Source organism: Balaenoptera physalus (assembly GCF_965194825.1).
Source record: "Balaenoptera physalus genome assembly, chromosome: 10".
NCBI lineage: Eukaryota > Metazoa > Chordata > Mammalia > Artiodactyla > Balaenopteridae > Balaenoptera > Balaenoptera physalus.
The window spans coordinates 8,873,438-8,890,738 of record NC_138889.1 but is presented as its reverse complement, the minus strand read 5'-3'; the positions used below and the strand labels follow the sequence as shown (position 1 = coordinate 8,890,738).

The 17,301-nt window shown below is 38.0% G+C and overlaps 2 protein-coding genes across 3 annotated transcripts in view; one reads left to right on the top strand and one right to left on the bottom strand.

Moving 5' to 3' along the window:
• The window catches only part of LOC309667468 (uncharacterized protein), a 92,412-nt gene that overhangs the window by 67,358 nt on the left and 7,753 nt on the right, over window positions 1-17,301 (bottom strand). The gene's annotated exons all lie outside the window — the stretch shown is intronic.
• Window positions 4,320-17,299, top strand: LOC309636453 (prostate and testis expressed protein 3-like; the record flags this gene model as incomplete). Its single annotated transcript, XM_082409599.1, has 3 exons — window positions 4,320-4,368; window positions 5,519-5,683; window positions 6,101-17,299. 3 exons carry the CDS (start codon window positions 4,320-4,322, stop codon window positions 6,241-6,243), a joined length of 357 nt encoding a protein of 118 aa, XP_082265725.1. The 3' UTR covers window positions 6,244-17,299.

Sequence of the window (17,301 nt, the reverse complement as noted above, 5' to 3'; positions counted from 1 at the left end):
CTTCATAGCATATCCCAAGATGATATTTTTTACATTTATAACACATCGTCGAAGGCTCTGCCAGACACAGAAAGAGGTGCTTAAAGGATGCAGTATGGAGAAGGTTCTCCAGGCCTGGGGGCATCCCAACAGGAACTTACTATTGACTAGTGGTTCGCAACGTATCTCGGAACCCTGATCCCTTTGATAATCTTGTGAAAGCTAACTTATACAGACATAAATCAAATATTGTATATAATCTCAAAAGGTTGGAGTTCCTGTAAAATTTATCTATGGTCCCCAAGTAATGAACCCCTTATCTAGCCTAATGATTTTGTCCAGTAATGGGGAAAAGGAAGCAAAGACAGGGATTTTAGCTTCCTTACTCCACGAAATGGACTAAATTGGTCTGGGAGAAGATCAAACTCCTAGGATTCTATGGTAGGAATGGATAACAGCTCTCTCAAAAGATGGAGGGGAAGGTTTACTCCAAAAATGTCACCAATAACCTTTTCACCAAGGACTTTAGACTAGCTGTGGTCGTACCTATCAGATGTTCACGAAATTCACCTGTGAAAAGAAGAAGTTTCCCTGTCATAATCACACATGCATCAGCCAAAGCCCCAAGAGCCAATTCTGGAAATTTCTCCTCCCCCAGCATCTTCCCATCTCTTACTCAACAACCAACCCTTTCTCTGTCTCCAGGACTTACCCTTACTCATGCAGACCAGAAAGGCTATGCACAGCAGAAACAGAACAAACATCCTGGGACTTTGGTCATGTGCAGTTGCCTGTGGAAGGTACTGGTTGATCTCCCCCAGTGTTCTGTCCTTGGGCTATTCATCTAAATCATATAATCATAAAATTTCAGTGACAAACAGTACCTCAATGTTCCCAGAACCAACCAAACCACCAACTGGAGTCTCAATGCCCCTAAGGCATCTATTTTAAAATTCTCCTCAATGATGAATATATATATATATATATATATATATACACACACACACACACACACACACATATATACACATATATATATACATTCTTTATTCATTCTTGTATAGCTAAGCCTTGTGCTCTGCAAGTAAAGTCAAATTTTTTTCCCACATTTTAACCTTTCAGATATTTCAAGACAGGATTTGGACACCTTAGTTCCTTTTAGCTCTCTTCACTAATCTCAGAATAATCTCAGATTTGTCTTTGTCTCACTTAGACTGAAGCACCAGGAATGAAGTTCAGGATTCCAGGTATAGTCTGAATGTGGGGGAAACACTGAGTGTCCCTTCTGTGGTGTAGGAAAGGGACGTTTCAGCAGAAAGGTGAGATGTGCCTAGTTTGCCTTCAGGTGTTATTAACTAATTCATGGATTTTTTTAAAGTAAATATTTTCTACAAACATACCAAATGCCAAAATCACAAAGAGAGAAGTCACCAAGCAAACCAGGCCACTATTCTGTGGCCTCACAAAGACTTGAGTCTAGTTAAGGAGACCACAAGTACATCAAGCGCAGTTGGCTATGGGGTCCTAAATGAGAGACATTCAAAGTTGACTGCCTGACCAGCGAAGGCTTCCCTGAAGAAGGGATAGTTGAGCTGGACTTTGAAGGCTAGTGATGTGTTAGCTAGAAGAAGTGAATAGGGACAGGCACCCAAAGGAACAGCAAATGTCAAAATACAGAGATGTCAGGCAACCTGACACACTGGGATGAGAGCTGGTCATGTGGTTCTAGAGACATGGGTGAGCAAGAAACTCAGAGAGATGCACCTTGTTGGAGGTGATGGCATATGGGTAAAGAGAGGGGCTCAAGGGGACAATGCACTGCACTTGTTGCTGAGATTACTTTGTCCCAAGCACATAAAATGGGATCTCCTGCTCATTATTGTGCCATTGCAAGACATCAATGAAAAGAGTCATTTTTCCCAGGGCTGGAAAAGACATTAAAGTACCCACTCCTCTGTACCAATACTGAATTCTAGAAAGGACATCTCCCTTTATCCCAAACTTAAGTTTGGTACACACATGGGTTCAGGTCCTGGCTCTGCTGCTTGCCAACATGTGACTCTGGGTGAGTTACTGACGTCCAGAACAATTTTCATCATAGGACTGGTATTAGTAGTTTATTAAAGTCTGTGAAAAGAGAAAGCTCATATTTGTTAAGGCCCTGGAAACTATCAAGCACTAACTCCCTGTGCAGTGCTTAAAATTTCAGGAGAAGCCTGGGCCCTTTTGCTAGGGTAGGTGTCAGAAACTGCAGTCAAAAGGAGCCACATGCAGGAAAGGGCACCCGACTGAGAGAGGCAATGAGGTGGAGGCTGTAACTGTGGTTCTGGCATTCAAGGGCCAAGAGCCTGGCTGTGAGGATGACGTTGGGAGCATCCTGCCAGGTGTTAAGTTGCAGCGAGGCTTACATTTGGCTTTGGGTATTGGAAAAGATGGAAAGATTAATTACATTGTCTTCTAGAATGAACTGTGAAGACACAGTCAGCTTTAGAACAAACTGTTTAATTTGCTTTGGGTGGGTTAGCAGCTGGGAACTAGTTGAGTTCTGATTCACTGAGACTGGGCGAGAACTGGGTCCCGTTCTCATAGCTCAAGCTTGAGGTCATCCACGAGCTGATGATGCTCAGTTCCATATCTCTACCTCAGACCCCTATTTCGAGTTCCAGATTCACATCCACAAATACACATTCTACCTTAGAAGGCTCACACATACCACAAGACATTGTTTACAAGAGAAAATGTGATGGATGAGTTACTGCGGTAGGATGAGAAGTAGATCAGAGAACCTCTTGCTTGGGTGGAGTTGCAAAATTCTACAATCCTAACTGAAAATAATCCCGTAGAAAAGAGATTCAGAACTCAATGGGCCTTCCAGAAAATATCTGCCAAGGGGCACCTTGAAGGAAGAAGAATAGAAACTGGGCAAACCCTCTGTGGTTTAACCTAGAATTTCTTCTTCCTTTGCTATGATTCTAGAGTCACTCGCTTTAAAGAGAGAGAAGAGAAAACAGGTGACAAATAAAGGCTCAGAAGTTTGCCTTCTTGATAAGCCTTTGGAAAGTCCTAAAAAATGCTATCTAGTTTCCAACATCTTCTCCTGAAAGATGGAAGAATAGAAAATGAGATTCAAAGACTTCACAATCTTGATTGCCATTCTAGAATCAATTCTTTTCAAAGGAACAAATCCCCTCATGTTTAAAGCCTCTCTTCTTAGGCAAAGATGGGCTCCACACTCTGATCATAGAAAAGGAACACTATAAATTTTGTGGCATTTGAGCTAGACTTTACTTCACCCAATCTTTATCTGATATCTAAAAATGTCATACTTGAGATATTTTGATGAACATATTGTTCCTACAACTAAAGAACATGTCTTTAAAATGAATTCATGATAGAAGATTCCTATTGCCTCTAGCCAAACTACCATAAGCTCACTGATGGGTTTCAGAGACTGACAGTGCCAGAACTGGTCATAATTTTCCAGTGGTTTACCCATGGTGAACCTTACCTGAGTTAACTTTTGTAGAGATAGATACCTAAAGCATGGGCAAAACTGGCCAGATTCACAATATAAATTTCCTGAAGATCAAGCCATGTGATAATTCTAGAGATGATTTCACAGCCCTACAAAGTAAACAGTCCCTGGCCTTGGAGAACAGATTTCTAGTAAAGTGAAAGAGTTCTGGGCTGAGAATCAGAAATTCTAGATGGAAGGCCCAGCTTGGTCATAGATTATACACCTTTTCATCTCTTTCACTCTTCGTTTTCTCATCCATAAAGTGTGGAGCTAGGTGAGCTTTTTTTTGACTTATTCGTTGCTCTGCTCTTACACATGAAACTGTGCCCGGTCCATAAAAGCTCTCAATAAATATTAGTTGAATGTATGAATAAATCTCCAAGAGGCATTCAATCAAGATGGTTAAAAGTATGGCTTCTGGAACGAGAAAGTCTTGCTCTGAGTACTGGCGCTATAAGTCACTAGATAAGTGATCTTGGGTAAGATGCTGGACCTCACCAAGCCTCAGTTTCCTCCTCTGTGAAATTGGGATAAGAATGATAATATCATAACTGCATTAATAATAATTACTATGATGAACAGTATATAAAAAAACAAAGTTAACTTCATGTAAGCTCCAACATTTATTAATTATCATTCTCTGCTATGGGGTGGAGTGAGCATGAACTTGAGCTCCCAGAGGGAACCTTGTGTGATTGGTTCCCCTTAGGCATGAATAATCCCTGCCCTATGATGAAGAGGAAGGTTTCTTCTTGTGGCCTGAAGACCTGTGCTTGCAGACCCTGGCTTCTTTTCTTCCTGTGTAACAGACTTCTCTGTCAGCATGGACAAACACTTCTTGTTGCTCTTACCCGTCGTCTGCTGCATTGTGGGTGAGTCACAGACTTGAGGAGTGGGCTCCAGAGACAGGATCTAGGAAGCCCCATGGAACTCCATACGTGTAGTTGGTATCCATGTGGGGCTGAGTCTTGACCACGTTTATGTGGGAGGGGAAGCCAGCCTTCAGAATGCTCCCTGGGCCTCCATGCCAACTTGTCTGCCCTTTTCAACATTCGGCCACTCCCCACCAAGGGCTCAAGCCGCTGTGGCCGCCCCATCAGACTGCTCCCCACTCTGTCCCTACCATTCCCCATAATCAAAACTCCTAGTGAGATTTTCCTCAGGACATCCTTTCCATTTATAAATCTGTATCCCATCTGCTGAGTCTACAATGAATAATTTGATAGTTGGTTTTGGTGCTATCAAGGGCTTCTGATGCCCTTATCAGGGATTTTTATATTACAACAAGTGATTGCAGGAAAGAAAATACTGGATGCACTGGAATCAGACAGATTAAAAAATGTTTCAGTCACTGTCTTAAATTCTCTGTTCCTCTGGTTGCTCACCTGAGAAATGGGGAAATCCCTACTTACAAGGCTTTTGTGAGGATTAAATCAGATACAAAGTAAGAGAACATGGCCCATATGAGATGCTCCATAAATGTTACCTTCTCACTTAGGTGCACCCGGGAGAGGTGTTTTTTAATTAAACCTGTATTTTGACCAGCTCACCCCACAGTACCACATAAAGTGGCACTGACTATGATATAATTCATGAGGTCTTCACGTAGATTCAGTTCCAAGTTAAAAACAGAGTATATCACCTAACAATACGTAAGCCGCCAATCTCACAAATCCCATCGTAGTAATGCTAGCATAGGTAAACCAGTTTAAAGCTCTCAGCCTCATTATCACACTCTTGTGATACACTACAGTGCTGCCAGGTAAGCCAGGCCAGCATTAACAGAACCATTTTTAAGCCGGAAAACCATTTAGCCGGAGGCTAAATCTTTGCTCAAAGTCACCAGGTTAAAAGGGCTGAAGTCGGGACCAGAAACCTTTAACTCTCACAGAGGCCTTTCTCGGGGATGTGGAGTTGGTGAGAGATCCAGCTGCTTACTCCCGGATCCCAGCCGCCAGCTCTCCACCCGCCCCTGCACCGCACCCCGCACCCCAGGCCTGGATAGGTCTAGCTTCTTCTAAGTCCCTGCCTCCCCTGGCCTCACACCAGCTCTGTGCTCTCCAGCAGTGACACCCCTGAGATGCATAACATGCCACCTTCGCACACAGACAGATCGCTGTAGAAGGGGCTTCGGTGTCTGTGTTGCTGAGAAGCACGAGACATGCATGATCTTAAAGGTCTTCCAGGGTAAGTTAGAGGAGGTGCTGTGAGATTCCTAGAAACTTCTTGGGAGAGTACTTCACCAATTTCCTATCTCAGACTAAGGCCAACTCAAGAGAGGAACCAAAGTGCCTTATACCCCTGGGCAGGGGTCCCTGTGCATGCAGACAGAAGAGGACTTGGGGAAATGAGACAGGAGGAAGAAGCATCTGTACAAAGAGTTGAGGGTTGCCAGGGAACTTAGGCAAATAACCCTTGCAGGGGACCTGTGATTTCTTCCTCTCCCTGCCTGAGTCCCCTTGGGAAGTACAAGATGGGAAGCCAACCCCAAACCTACCTCGGATGCCTAATTAAATTTTTACTGACAGGACTAGTGCCAGGTTTGACTTGTCTTTAAAGAACTTAGATCACTGGCTTATTTTCTATGATTCCTTCTTATTACAGATAACATCCTCCAGTTATCATATATGGTGTGTCAGAGATTCTGCAGAGAATTGACATACAAACTCAACGATCGAACTTATGTTCATACATGCTGCAACTACAATTATTGTAACTTCAAAAATCTAAAATATTTTTTCTCCTAAGTTGTCCCTTTAAAATGTTATTGATGTTTCTCTGCCTTCACAGTCTGCCCGCCCTTGCTTTTCTGCCCTGTCTGTCCTGGAAGGATCTCAGCTCTCTCTGTAATTCAGTGTTATCCCTCCTGTTGCCTCAAGCTTGGTTCCTACGTCAGTCGGAGGATAATGATTCTGAACAACAGATTTCTCCCATTACAGGGTCTGGCATTTCTGTACTTCAAGAGGCCTCCCCCAAGAGGCCCAGTAGAAAACTTTAAAACAAGACCATTCTAGATCCTTGCGATTATCTTAGATAGTGGAGGTGGACTAGAAATTCTTATCATGGCCATGATTAAGCAGAAATAGCAACAAAACAGATGGTGGACACTCAAGGTTTTCCTCTAGTGGCAAGAAGTTATTTTCCCCCGTGGACAGTGTCCATCTCACACTCAGTCATGATTTTTTTAGCATTTACACGTTGTCTCCACATACAATGTAAGAAACAGCAAATAAAGAATTTCCTGCCTCTGTGACATTCACAGCTCACATATAGCCACTTCTAGGCCTGTCAAGATATACATTCAAGATACATTACAACTCTGATTTCTTCCTATTCCTCTTCTAGTCTTCTCAATTCCTTTCCTCTTTTGCCACCCACCTCTACTCTGACCTCCCCAGCAATGAACACAATGACTATACAAATTCTCCCTCTTCTGAATACCCAAGTCACTTTATGGGTACTTTTTTTTTTTGACACTCTCTCACAAAAATGAATCATTTCTCTGTTTGCCTAATTTGCCCTAGTATGTTATAAATCACAGCTAGAACATGTGCCTTGTCTTATTCATCTCTATTGCCTTTAGCTGGCCAATTAAACTTTATTGTGTTTAATTGAACAGCCAGTAAAGCTGATGGAATTTTTCTTGTCCATCTGTTTAGCATGACTTTTCTGGTTTTTTACCTATTTTGTTGAGTGTACCGGGAATGGTAACCTCTACTCCCTACCAGACATAGAATGTTCACTCCAGTGCCAACATACCATGTGTTTTTCTCAAAAAGATTATGAAAAGGACATTTCTTATTATGGGACCCTCCACTATTCAAATATATTAACTAAAAAAAAATTTTTTTGATGGGATTCTTCTAAAACTCAATAGCTAATCTTACTTCAAAATTCATAATCAATACTTTATTATATCAAGTATGAAATAGGCCTGGAAGTTTAGAAAGGGTAATCTGGCCCAACCCTTGGAAATATCTGAAAGCACATGTTTTCCTAGTTTTAATGATGTCAGGATTGATCACATAAATTTGCTTGTTCTCAGATTTATCTATACCATCTAAAGTTTCCCTTCAATCTTTCATCTAACAGATTTTAGCCCTATTGATTATTGTTAACAAGATCCGTTATTCATTATGAGTTGAATAATAATTACCTTCTTAATTGAAGTATAATTCATATATAATAAAATGCACATATTTTAAATATACAGTTTGATGTGATTTGAAAAATGTATAAACCTATATATAACCACCATCTCATTTAAAACATAGAATATTTTTATCACCTTAGTAAGTTTCTTCAGGTAACAATCCACTCCCAAAAGTATTATTCTAACTTCTATCACCATAGAACTAATTTTACCTGTTCTTTTTTTTTTTTTTTTTTTTGGCTGCATTGGGTCTGTATTGTTGCGCGCGGATTTTTCTCTAGTTGCAGCGAGCGGGGGCTACTCTTCGTTGCGGTGCGTGGGCTTCTCATTGTGGTGGCTTCTCTTGTTGTGGAGCACGGGCTCTAGGAGCACGGCTTCAGTAGTTGTGGCTCACAGGCTCTAGAGCGCAAGCTCAGTAGTTGTGGCAAACGAGCTTAGTTGCCCCACGGCATGTGGGATCTTCCCGGACCAGGGTTCGAACCCATGTCCCCTGCATTGGCAGGCAGATTCTTAACCACTGTGCCACCAGGGAAGTCCCAGCCTGTTCTTGAACTTATTATAAAAGAAATTATACAGAAAGTACTACCTTGAGTCTGGTTTCTATCACTCACCATAATATTTTTAAGATTCATGCATGTTTTCGCTTATATCAAAAGTTTATTCTTTTTTTGCCCATTTTATACATACACTACAATTTATTAAATCAATTCTCTTATTGATGGACATTGAGTTGTTTCCAGCTTTGGGCTATTGTGAATAAAACTGCTATGAACATTTTCATATAAGAGTTTTGATGGACATACACACTCATTTCTCTTTGGTAGGTAATTAAAAGTAACATGTATGAGTCATAGGGTAGGCATATGCATAACTTTAAAAGAAACTGCCAAATAGTTTACCAAAGTGGTGGTACCAATATAAAGTCCTACCAGTACTGTATGAGAATTCCAGTTACTCTACAAAATTCCCATCACCAATTATTATCAGTCATTTATTGTTTTGTTTTTTGTTTTTTTACTTTTTGGCTGCACCTTGCAGCATGTGGGATCTTAGTTCCCTGACCAGGGATCGAACCCTCACCCCCTGCAGTGGAAGCTCAGAGTCCTAACTGCTGGACCGCCAGGGAAGTCCTATCAGTCATTTAAATTTTAACTAGTCTACTCATCGTAAAAGTTATCTTACACTTACTGATAACTAATGGAATTCAGCCACTTTTTATGCTCCAGGTTAGATAATAATTCATCCATGTTTCCTTCTAATACTTTCATGGATTTAAATTAACATTTTGATTCTCCATTTGGAATTTACCCTTGTAAGAAATTGATCCAATTTAATCTATTTCCACATGACTAGCCAATTAGTCCAACAACATTTATTTTTTATTTATTTTTCTAATACATCTTTACTGGAGTAAAATTGCTTTACAATGTTGTGTTAGTTTCTGCTGTACAACATGAATCAGCTACATGCATACATATATCCCCATATCCTCTCCCTCTTGAGCCTCCCTCCCACCCCTCTAGGTCATCACAAAGCACCGAGCTCATCTCCCTGTGCTATGCAGCAGCTTTCCACTAGCTATCTATTTTACATTTGGTAGTGTATATATGTCGATGCTACTCTCTCACTACACCCCAGCCTCCCCTTCCCCCCCTGTGTCCTCAAGTCCGTTCTCTACATCTACATCTTTATTCCTGCCCTACCACTAGGTTCATCAGTACCATTTTCCTAGATTATATATATATATATATATATATATATATATATATATATGCGTTAGCATACAGTATTTGCCTTTCTCTTTCTGACTTACTTCACTCTGTATCACTGACTCTAGGTCCATCCACCTTACTACAAATAACTCAATTTCATTCCTTTTTATGGCTGAGTAATATTCCATTCTATATATGTGCCACATCTTCTTTATCCATTCGTCTGTCAATGGACATTTAGGTTGTTTCCATATCCTGGCTATTGTAAATAGTGCTGCAATGAACATTGTGGCACATGTATCTTTTTGAATTATGGTTATCTCAGGGTACCAAAAACATTTATTTTAAAGTTTATATTTTTCTCAACTAATTTGAGATGCTTTTTTCATAATATGCTGAATTTCCATTAGCACTTAACACTAATTCTGGGTTCTCTACTTAGTTAAATTTTTCTACACATTACCTCTACCTCACAACATAGACAAAAAAAAAATTCAAACTGGATTGTAGGTTTAAAGTGAAAAGTGAAACAATAAAACTTCTAGAAGAAAGCACAGCATGTATTTGTAACTTTCAAATAGGCAAAAGGTTACTTAAACATCACCTGAACAGCAAAACCATTTTTAAACATTGATAAGTTAGACTTCATTGAAATTAACAATGGCGGTTCATCAAAATGTATCAGTAAGAGAGTGAAAAGACAAGTTAATGACTTGGGGAAGATATTTGCAATACTGATAACCTACATAGAACTTGTATACAGAACATAAAAATCTTACAGCTTTCCTAGACAAACAAAAGCTGAGGGAATTCATCACCACTAGACCTGCCTTACAAGAAATGCAGAAAGGAGTTATACAAGGTGAAATAAAAAGATGTTAATTAATGACATGAAGACATATGAAAATATATAACACACTGGTACAGGTAAATATACAGTCAAACTTAGAAAACTCTAATAGCATGGTTTGCTAACCACTTAACTATACTACAAAGGTCAAAGGAAAAAGCATTAAATATAATTTAGCTACTATAATTTGTTAATAAATACACAATATAAAAAGAGGTAAATAATGACCTCAAAATATAAAAAAGATGAAGTAAAAGAGTGGAGTTTTATAGACAATCAAAATGAAGTTGCTATCAGGTTGAACTAGATTGTTTTACCTATGAGATGTCTTATATAAGACTCATGGTGGAGGGGAAATTGGAAAAAGATAGTCAGAAGGTACAAACTTCCAGTTATAAGAAAGTTGCTAAGAGCTCTCATCACAAGGAGACCTTTTTTCTTTTTGTTGTATCTCTATGAGATAAAGGATGTTAACTAAACCTATTATGATGATCATTTCACAATATATGTAAACCAAACCATCATGATGTACACCTTAAACTTATATAGTGATGTATGTTAATTATTTCTCAATAAAACTGGGCGCGGGGGGGGGGGGTGAAGACTCATGGTAACCACAAAACAAAACCCTTGAGTAGAGGCACAAAAGATAAAGAAAGGGGAAACAGAGCAAACCATCATGGAAAACACCAATTTACAAAGGTAGGCAGAAACAACAGGAAAAAGAAACAATATAAATACAAAAAAAACAGAAAACAATTAATAAGATGGCATTCGTAAGTCCTTACATATCAATAATAACTCTAAATGTAAATGGATTGAATTCACCAATCAAAAGGCACAGAGTGGCTGGAAGGATAAAACAACATGACCAAACCATGTGCTGCCTACAAGAGACTGACTTCAGTTTTAACACATTATTGACTGGGAGATTTTTGCAGAAACTAATGCTTGTGGCTATAATATGTCTCCAGTTAAAAATGTGTTAAGGACACATATAGGCTCAAAGTGAAGAGATGAAAAAAGGTAATCCATGCAAGAGGAAACCAAAAGAAAGCAGGGGTAGCTATACTTATATCACAAAAATTAGGCTTTAAGCCAAAAAACAGTAACAAGAGACATAGAAGGTCAATATATAATGATAAAGGGGCCAATTCACCAAGAAGATATGATGATGATAAATATATAAAAACCCAACTTTATGAAGCACATAAATGTATTAAGACAATACTAGCAGAGTAAAAGATAAATAGACTATGCTACAACAGTAGTAGGGAACTTCAGTACCCTACTTTCAGCAATAGATAGATCATACAGATAGATGATCCAGATAGATCATCTGGACACAAAACAAGTCTTAGGAAATTTTTAAAGACTGAAATGATACCAAGTATTTTTTTCTGACCACAATGGTATGAACCTAGAAATCAGTAAAAGAGGAAACTGGAAAATCTACAAACATGTGGAAATTAAACAACACACTGCAGAACAACCAATGACTCAAAAAAGAAATCAAATGAGAACTCAAAAAGTATCTTGAAGCAAATAAAAATGGAATCACAACATACTAAAATTTATGGCGTACTGCAAAAGCAGTTCTAAGAAGCAAATTTATAGTGATAAATGCATATATTAAGAAAATAGAAAGATCTCAAATAAACAACCTAACTTTACACTTCAAGGAACTAGAAAAAGAAGAACAAACTAAGCCCAAAGTTAGCAGAAGCAAAGAAATCACAAAAATTGGAGTGAAAATAAATGCAATAGAGACCAAAAATTTTTTTAAATAAACAAAACTAAGATCTGTTTTTTTTTTTGAAAAGATAAACAAAATTGACAAACCATTAGCTGGACTAAGAAAAAAAAAAGAGATTCAAATAATAAAATCAGAAATGAAAGAGGAGACACTACAAATGATAACACAGAAATAATAAGTATCATATGAGACTACTAAGAACAATTACAGGCCAATCAGTCGGTTAACCTAGAAGAAATGGATCAATTCCTAGAAACATACAACCTACGAAGACTGAATCAGGAAGAAATAGATAATCTGAACAGACCAATAATAAGTAAGGAGACTGAATCAGCAATCAAAAACCTCCCAACACAGAAAACTGAAGGACCAGATGGCTTCACTGGCAAATTCTACCATACATTTAAAGAAGAACTAATGCCAATCCTTCTCAAAGGATTCCCAAAAATTAAGGAGGAAGGAACATTTCCAAATTCATTTTACAAGACCAGCACTACCCTGATACCAAAGCCAGATAAGGACACTACAAGGAAGGAAAACTATAGACCAATATCTCTGATAAATATAGAGGCAGAAATTCTCAACAAAATATTAGCAAACCGAACTCAACAACATATTGAAAGGATTATACATTGTGACCAAATAGGGTTTATCTCTGGGATGCAAGTATGGTTCAACCAATGCACATCAATAAATGTGATACACCACATTAATAGAATGAAAGATAAAAATTATACGATCATCTCAATAGATGCAGAAAAAGCATTTGACAAAACATAACATCCTTTCATGATAAAAATCCTCAAAAAATTGGTTATAGTAGGAACATACCTCAACATAACAAAGGCAATATATGACAAACCCACAGCTAACATTATATATATAGTACAAAATTGAGAGCTTTTCCTCTAAAATCAAGAATGAGACAAGGGTGTTCTCTCTAACCACTGTTATTTGACATATACTGGAAGCCCTAGTCAGAGCAATTAGGCAAGAAAAAGAAATAAAAGGCATTTAAATTGAAAAGGAAGAAGTAAAATTGTCATATTTGCAGATGATATGACCTTCAATATAGAAAACCCTAAAGACTTAACCAAAAAACTGTTAGAACTGATCAACAAATTCAGTAGAGTTGCAGGATATAAACTCAATGCACAGAAATCAGTTGTGTTTATACACTAACAACAAAACATCTGAAAAAGAAATAAAAATACCTCATTCACAATAGCATTAAAAACAATATACCTTTTAACTAAGGAAGTGAAAGATCTGTATGATGAAAACTACGAGACACTGATGAAAGAAATATAAGATACAAGCAAATGAAAAGATACCCCATGTTCATGAACTGGAAGAATTAATATTGTTAAAATGTCCATACTACCCAAAGCCATCTATAGATTCAACACAATACCTATCAAAATTCCAATGGTGTGGGATTTTTTTACAGAAATAGAAAAACAATTCTAAAATTTGCATGGAACCACAAAAGACACTGAATAACCAAAGCAATCATGAGAAGGAAGAACAAAGTTGGAGGCATCATAATTCCTGATATCAAGCTATACTACACAGCTATAGTAATTACAACAGTACAGTACTGGCATAAAAACAGACACACAGATCAATGAAATAGAATAGAGAGCCCAGAAATAAACCCCTACATTTACAGTCAGCTGATCTTTGACAAGGGAGCCAAGAACACTCAATGGGGAAAGAATAGTCTCTTCAACCATCAAACTTCTAGAAGAAAACATAGGAAAGAAACTTCTGGACACTGGTCTTGGCAAAAGTTTTTAGACATGACACCAAAATCACAAGCAACAAAAGTAATATATATATATGCACTCCCATGTTATTGCAGCATTAGTTATAAGAGCCAAGATATGGAGATAACCTAAGTCTCCATCAACATCAAAATATGAATGAATAAAGAAGATGTGGTGTACATATATATACAATGGAATATTATTCAGCTATGAGAAAGAAGGAAATTCTGCCATTTGCAGTAACAAGAATGAAACTTGAGGGCATTATGCTAAATGAAATAAATCAGACAGAGGAAGACAAATACTGTATGATCTCCCATGTATTTGGAACCTAAAAAAGCCAAGCTAGTAAGAACAGAGTAGAATGGTGGTTACCAGGGGCTTCAGGGTGGGGAAATAGGGGAAATGTTGTTTAAGGATACAAACTTGCAACCAGTAGATAAATATGTCCCAGAGAGATAATGCACAAAATAGTGATTAGACAATAATACACAATTATAAACTTCAATGTTGCTAAGAGACTAAATCTTAATTATTCCCACCACAAAAAAGAAATGATAATTATGTGATGTGATAGAGGCATTAGCTAACGCTACAGTGGTAATTATATTGCAATATATAAATGTATCAAATCAACACATTGTACACCTTTAACTTACACATTGTTATATAACAACTATATCTCATAAAAATTAAAAATCCATTTGATAATGACAAACTACACAACAAAAAATGGGCAAAAGGCTTGAACAAGTTCTTCACAAAAAAGAATTCCCAAAAGGTCAATAAGTATCTGAAAAATGTTGCTGATGAGACTGTACAATCAGTTTGAAAAAATATGCTAAGTATGTTCTCAACCTCATTATAGGCGCACCCTATGACTTAGTGGTTCTACCCTAGGTAGCAAAATGAGTGAATAGGTCCAAAAAAAGATGTTTATAAGAATGCTCAGAGGAGTAAACAGAGGCCAAGAGAGATGACAGAATTAGCATAAATTGCACAATCTTAAATCACTATAACAGCTCTAATCCCTCTGGTTCTAAAGACTTGTCTTTTCCCCCCCTTATCACTCAGGGCAATTGGACAAGCTGTTTGGCCTTCCAAATTCCTTAGAAAGCACTTCTTTCTTTAATAGAAATTAGCTCACTGGAGGGCCAGTGTGTATTTTGGGAGGTCACATTTCCAATTGAATCCCCCTAAGAAAGGCCCAGCTGTGATTAAAATGTGCTACATTTTAATCTTTAAAAAAATGTAGAGAATTATTTAATAGTTTCATAGTCTGCTACTTTTCCAGAAAGCATTTCATTTAAAACCCCAACCTTCTTCTTGAACCTTTTAACTGTTCCCAGCCATATTAGTCCTGGATCAGATTAGAAGATTGCTTTAATCATTGTTTTTCATGCCCTTAGAGCAGCTGATAGAGTTATTTTGCTTCCTTTGGACAAACAACACACAGTCAATTTTTTATTAATGTCTGTTTTCTAACAGAAGAGTTGCAAAAAAATGTTCATGGATGCTTTATTTGTGATAGCTAAAAACTAGAAACAGTACAACTGCTCATCAACGGCAGAAAAGATGGTGTGGTATATTTGTACAACAGAACACTACGTCACAGTATAAAGACTGAACTACTGCTACATGCAGCAACATGGATAACTCTCAAAGACATGATGACGAGCAACAGGAGCCAGGCAGACAAGGGTACAGTGCATTTCATTTACACAATTTCATTTACCTGAACTTTAAAAACAAGTAAGACAGACATATGATGACAGAATTCAGAACTGTTAGTTTTATTTGAGGGTTATAACATAAGAAGAAACAGACGGAGCGTTACTTCAATTAAAAAAATTTTAACAGCCATTTAAACCATCATGGAAATATTTTCAAGAAGTTCTCTTCAACTATTCATGTATTAATATTGTTTTAATTATAGAGGCTTTGTAGTTGAGTTCAATATTTGAAAAAGCTAGCCCTCCTTCATTGCTCTTCTTTAGCATTTTGCTGGCATTTCTTGTTTATTCTTCCCGTTGATCTTTATAGTCAACATGTCTAACTCCAGGGCAAAAAGTGATGGTATGCTTTTACCGGTATTTTTTCAAGCCAACTACTGTATCTTTCAGGAGGTTTTAATAGCTTTCTTTATATGGATTTTTTCTGTTGTATATGAGATTCCATTTTATATTCTAAGTTGTTATTGTAATGCAAAGGCTATTGATAACTGAATGTTAATTTCATGTCCTAGTACTTTAATAAATTATCATTATATCTCAGTTTTTCTATTGATTCTTTTGGTTTCATAAGATTTTTTATACACTCTTTCATTTGAAAAAGAAAATAGTTTTGCCTCCTCCTTTCAAATTCTAAGCCCTCTAATTGCTTTCTGTTGTCTAATTGCATTGGCTATACTTCTAATGTTATATTAATGAGCTGTCCTTGCCTTATTCCTTATTTTAGCATGACCATCTAATGTTTCCCCATTACATAAAATAGTGGCTTTGGGACTGACATATACATCATTTTATCATGTTAAAGACATATTCATTGGGACTTCCTTGGTGGCGCAGTGGTTAAGAATCTGCCTGCCAACGCAGGAGACACAAGTTCGATCCCTGGTCCGGGAGGATCCCACATGCCGGAGCAACTAAGCCCATGCACCACAACTACTGAGACTGCACTCTAGAGCCCAACTACTGAGCCTGCGTGCCACAACTACTGAAGCCTGCACGCCTAGAGTCCGTGCTCCACAACAAGAGAAGCCACCACAATGAGAAGCCCGTGCACCACAACGATGAGTAGCCCCCGCTCACCGCAACTAGAGAAAGCCCGTGCACAGCAACAAAGACCCAATGCAGTCAAAAATAAATAAATAAAAAATAAATAAATTTATAAAAAATAAAGTACAAAAAAAAAGATACTCATCAATTCCCCTTTTATTGTTTTTTATCATACAAATGGGTGTTAAATTTTGTCAAATGACTTCTTTTCTTTGAAGATGATCATCTAATTTTTCTCAGTTATTATAATACTATATTAATTGATATTTTTTAACATTAAACCACGCTTACATCCCTAGAATAAGACTCACAGTCATGATGTATAGTAAATATATTGCATTATCTGGCTCCAATTATTCACCCCTCGTTTTGTCTACATCCTCTGACCTATAATTTTTCATTGTCCTCCTATTGTAGGTGGGATAACCTGCCCAGTCTCTTAATTCTAGGCTTGGCCATGTAGCTTGCTTTGGCCGCTGGGGTGTCAGCAAACTTAATGTAATCAGACGTTTAAAATGGGCTTGGGTCTTGCTCGAACACGGGTTCGAGCCCTGGTCTGGGAAGATCCCACATGCCATGGAGCAACTAAGCCCAGGCGCCACGACTACTGAACCTGTGCTCTAGAGCCCACGAGCCACAACTACTGAAGCTCACGCACCTAGAGTCTATGCTCCACAAGAGAAGCCACTGCAATGAGAAGCCCACGCACCATAACAAAGAGTAGCCCCTGCTCTCTGCAACTAGGGAAAGCCCGTGCGCAGCAACAAAGACCCAATGCAGCCAAAAAT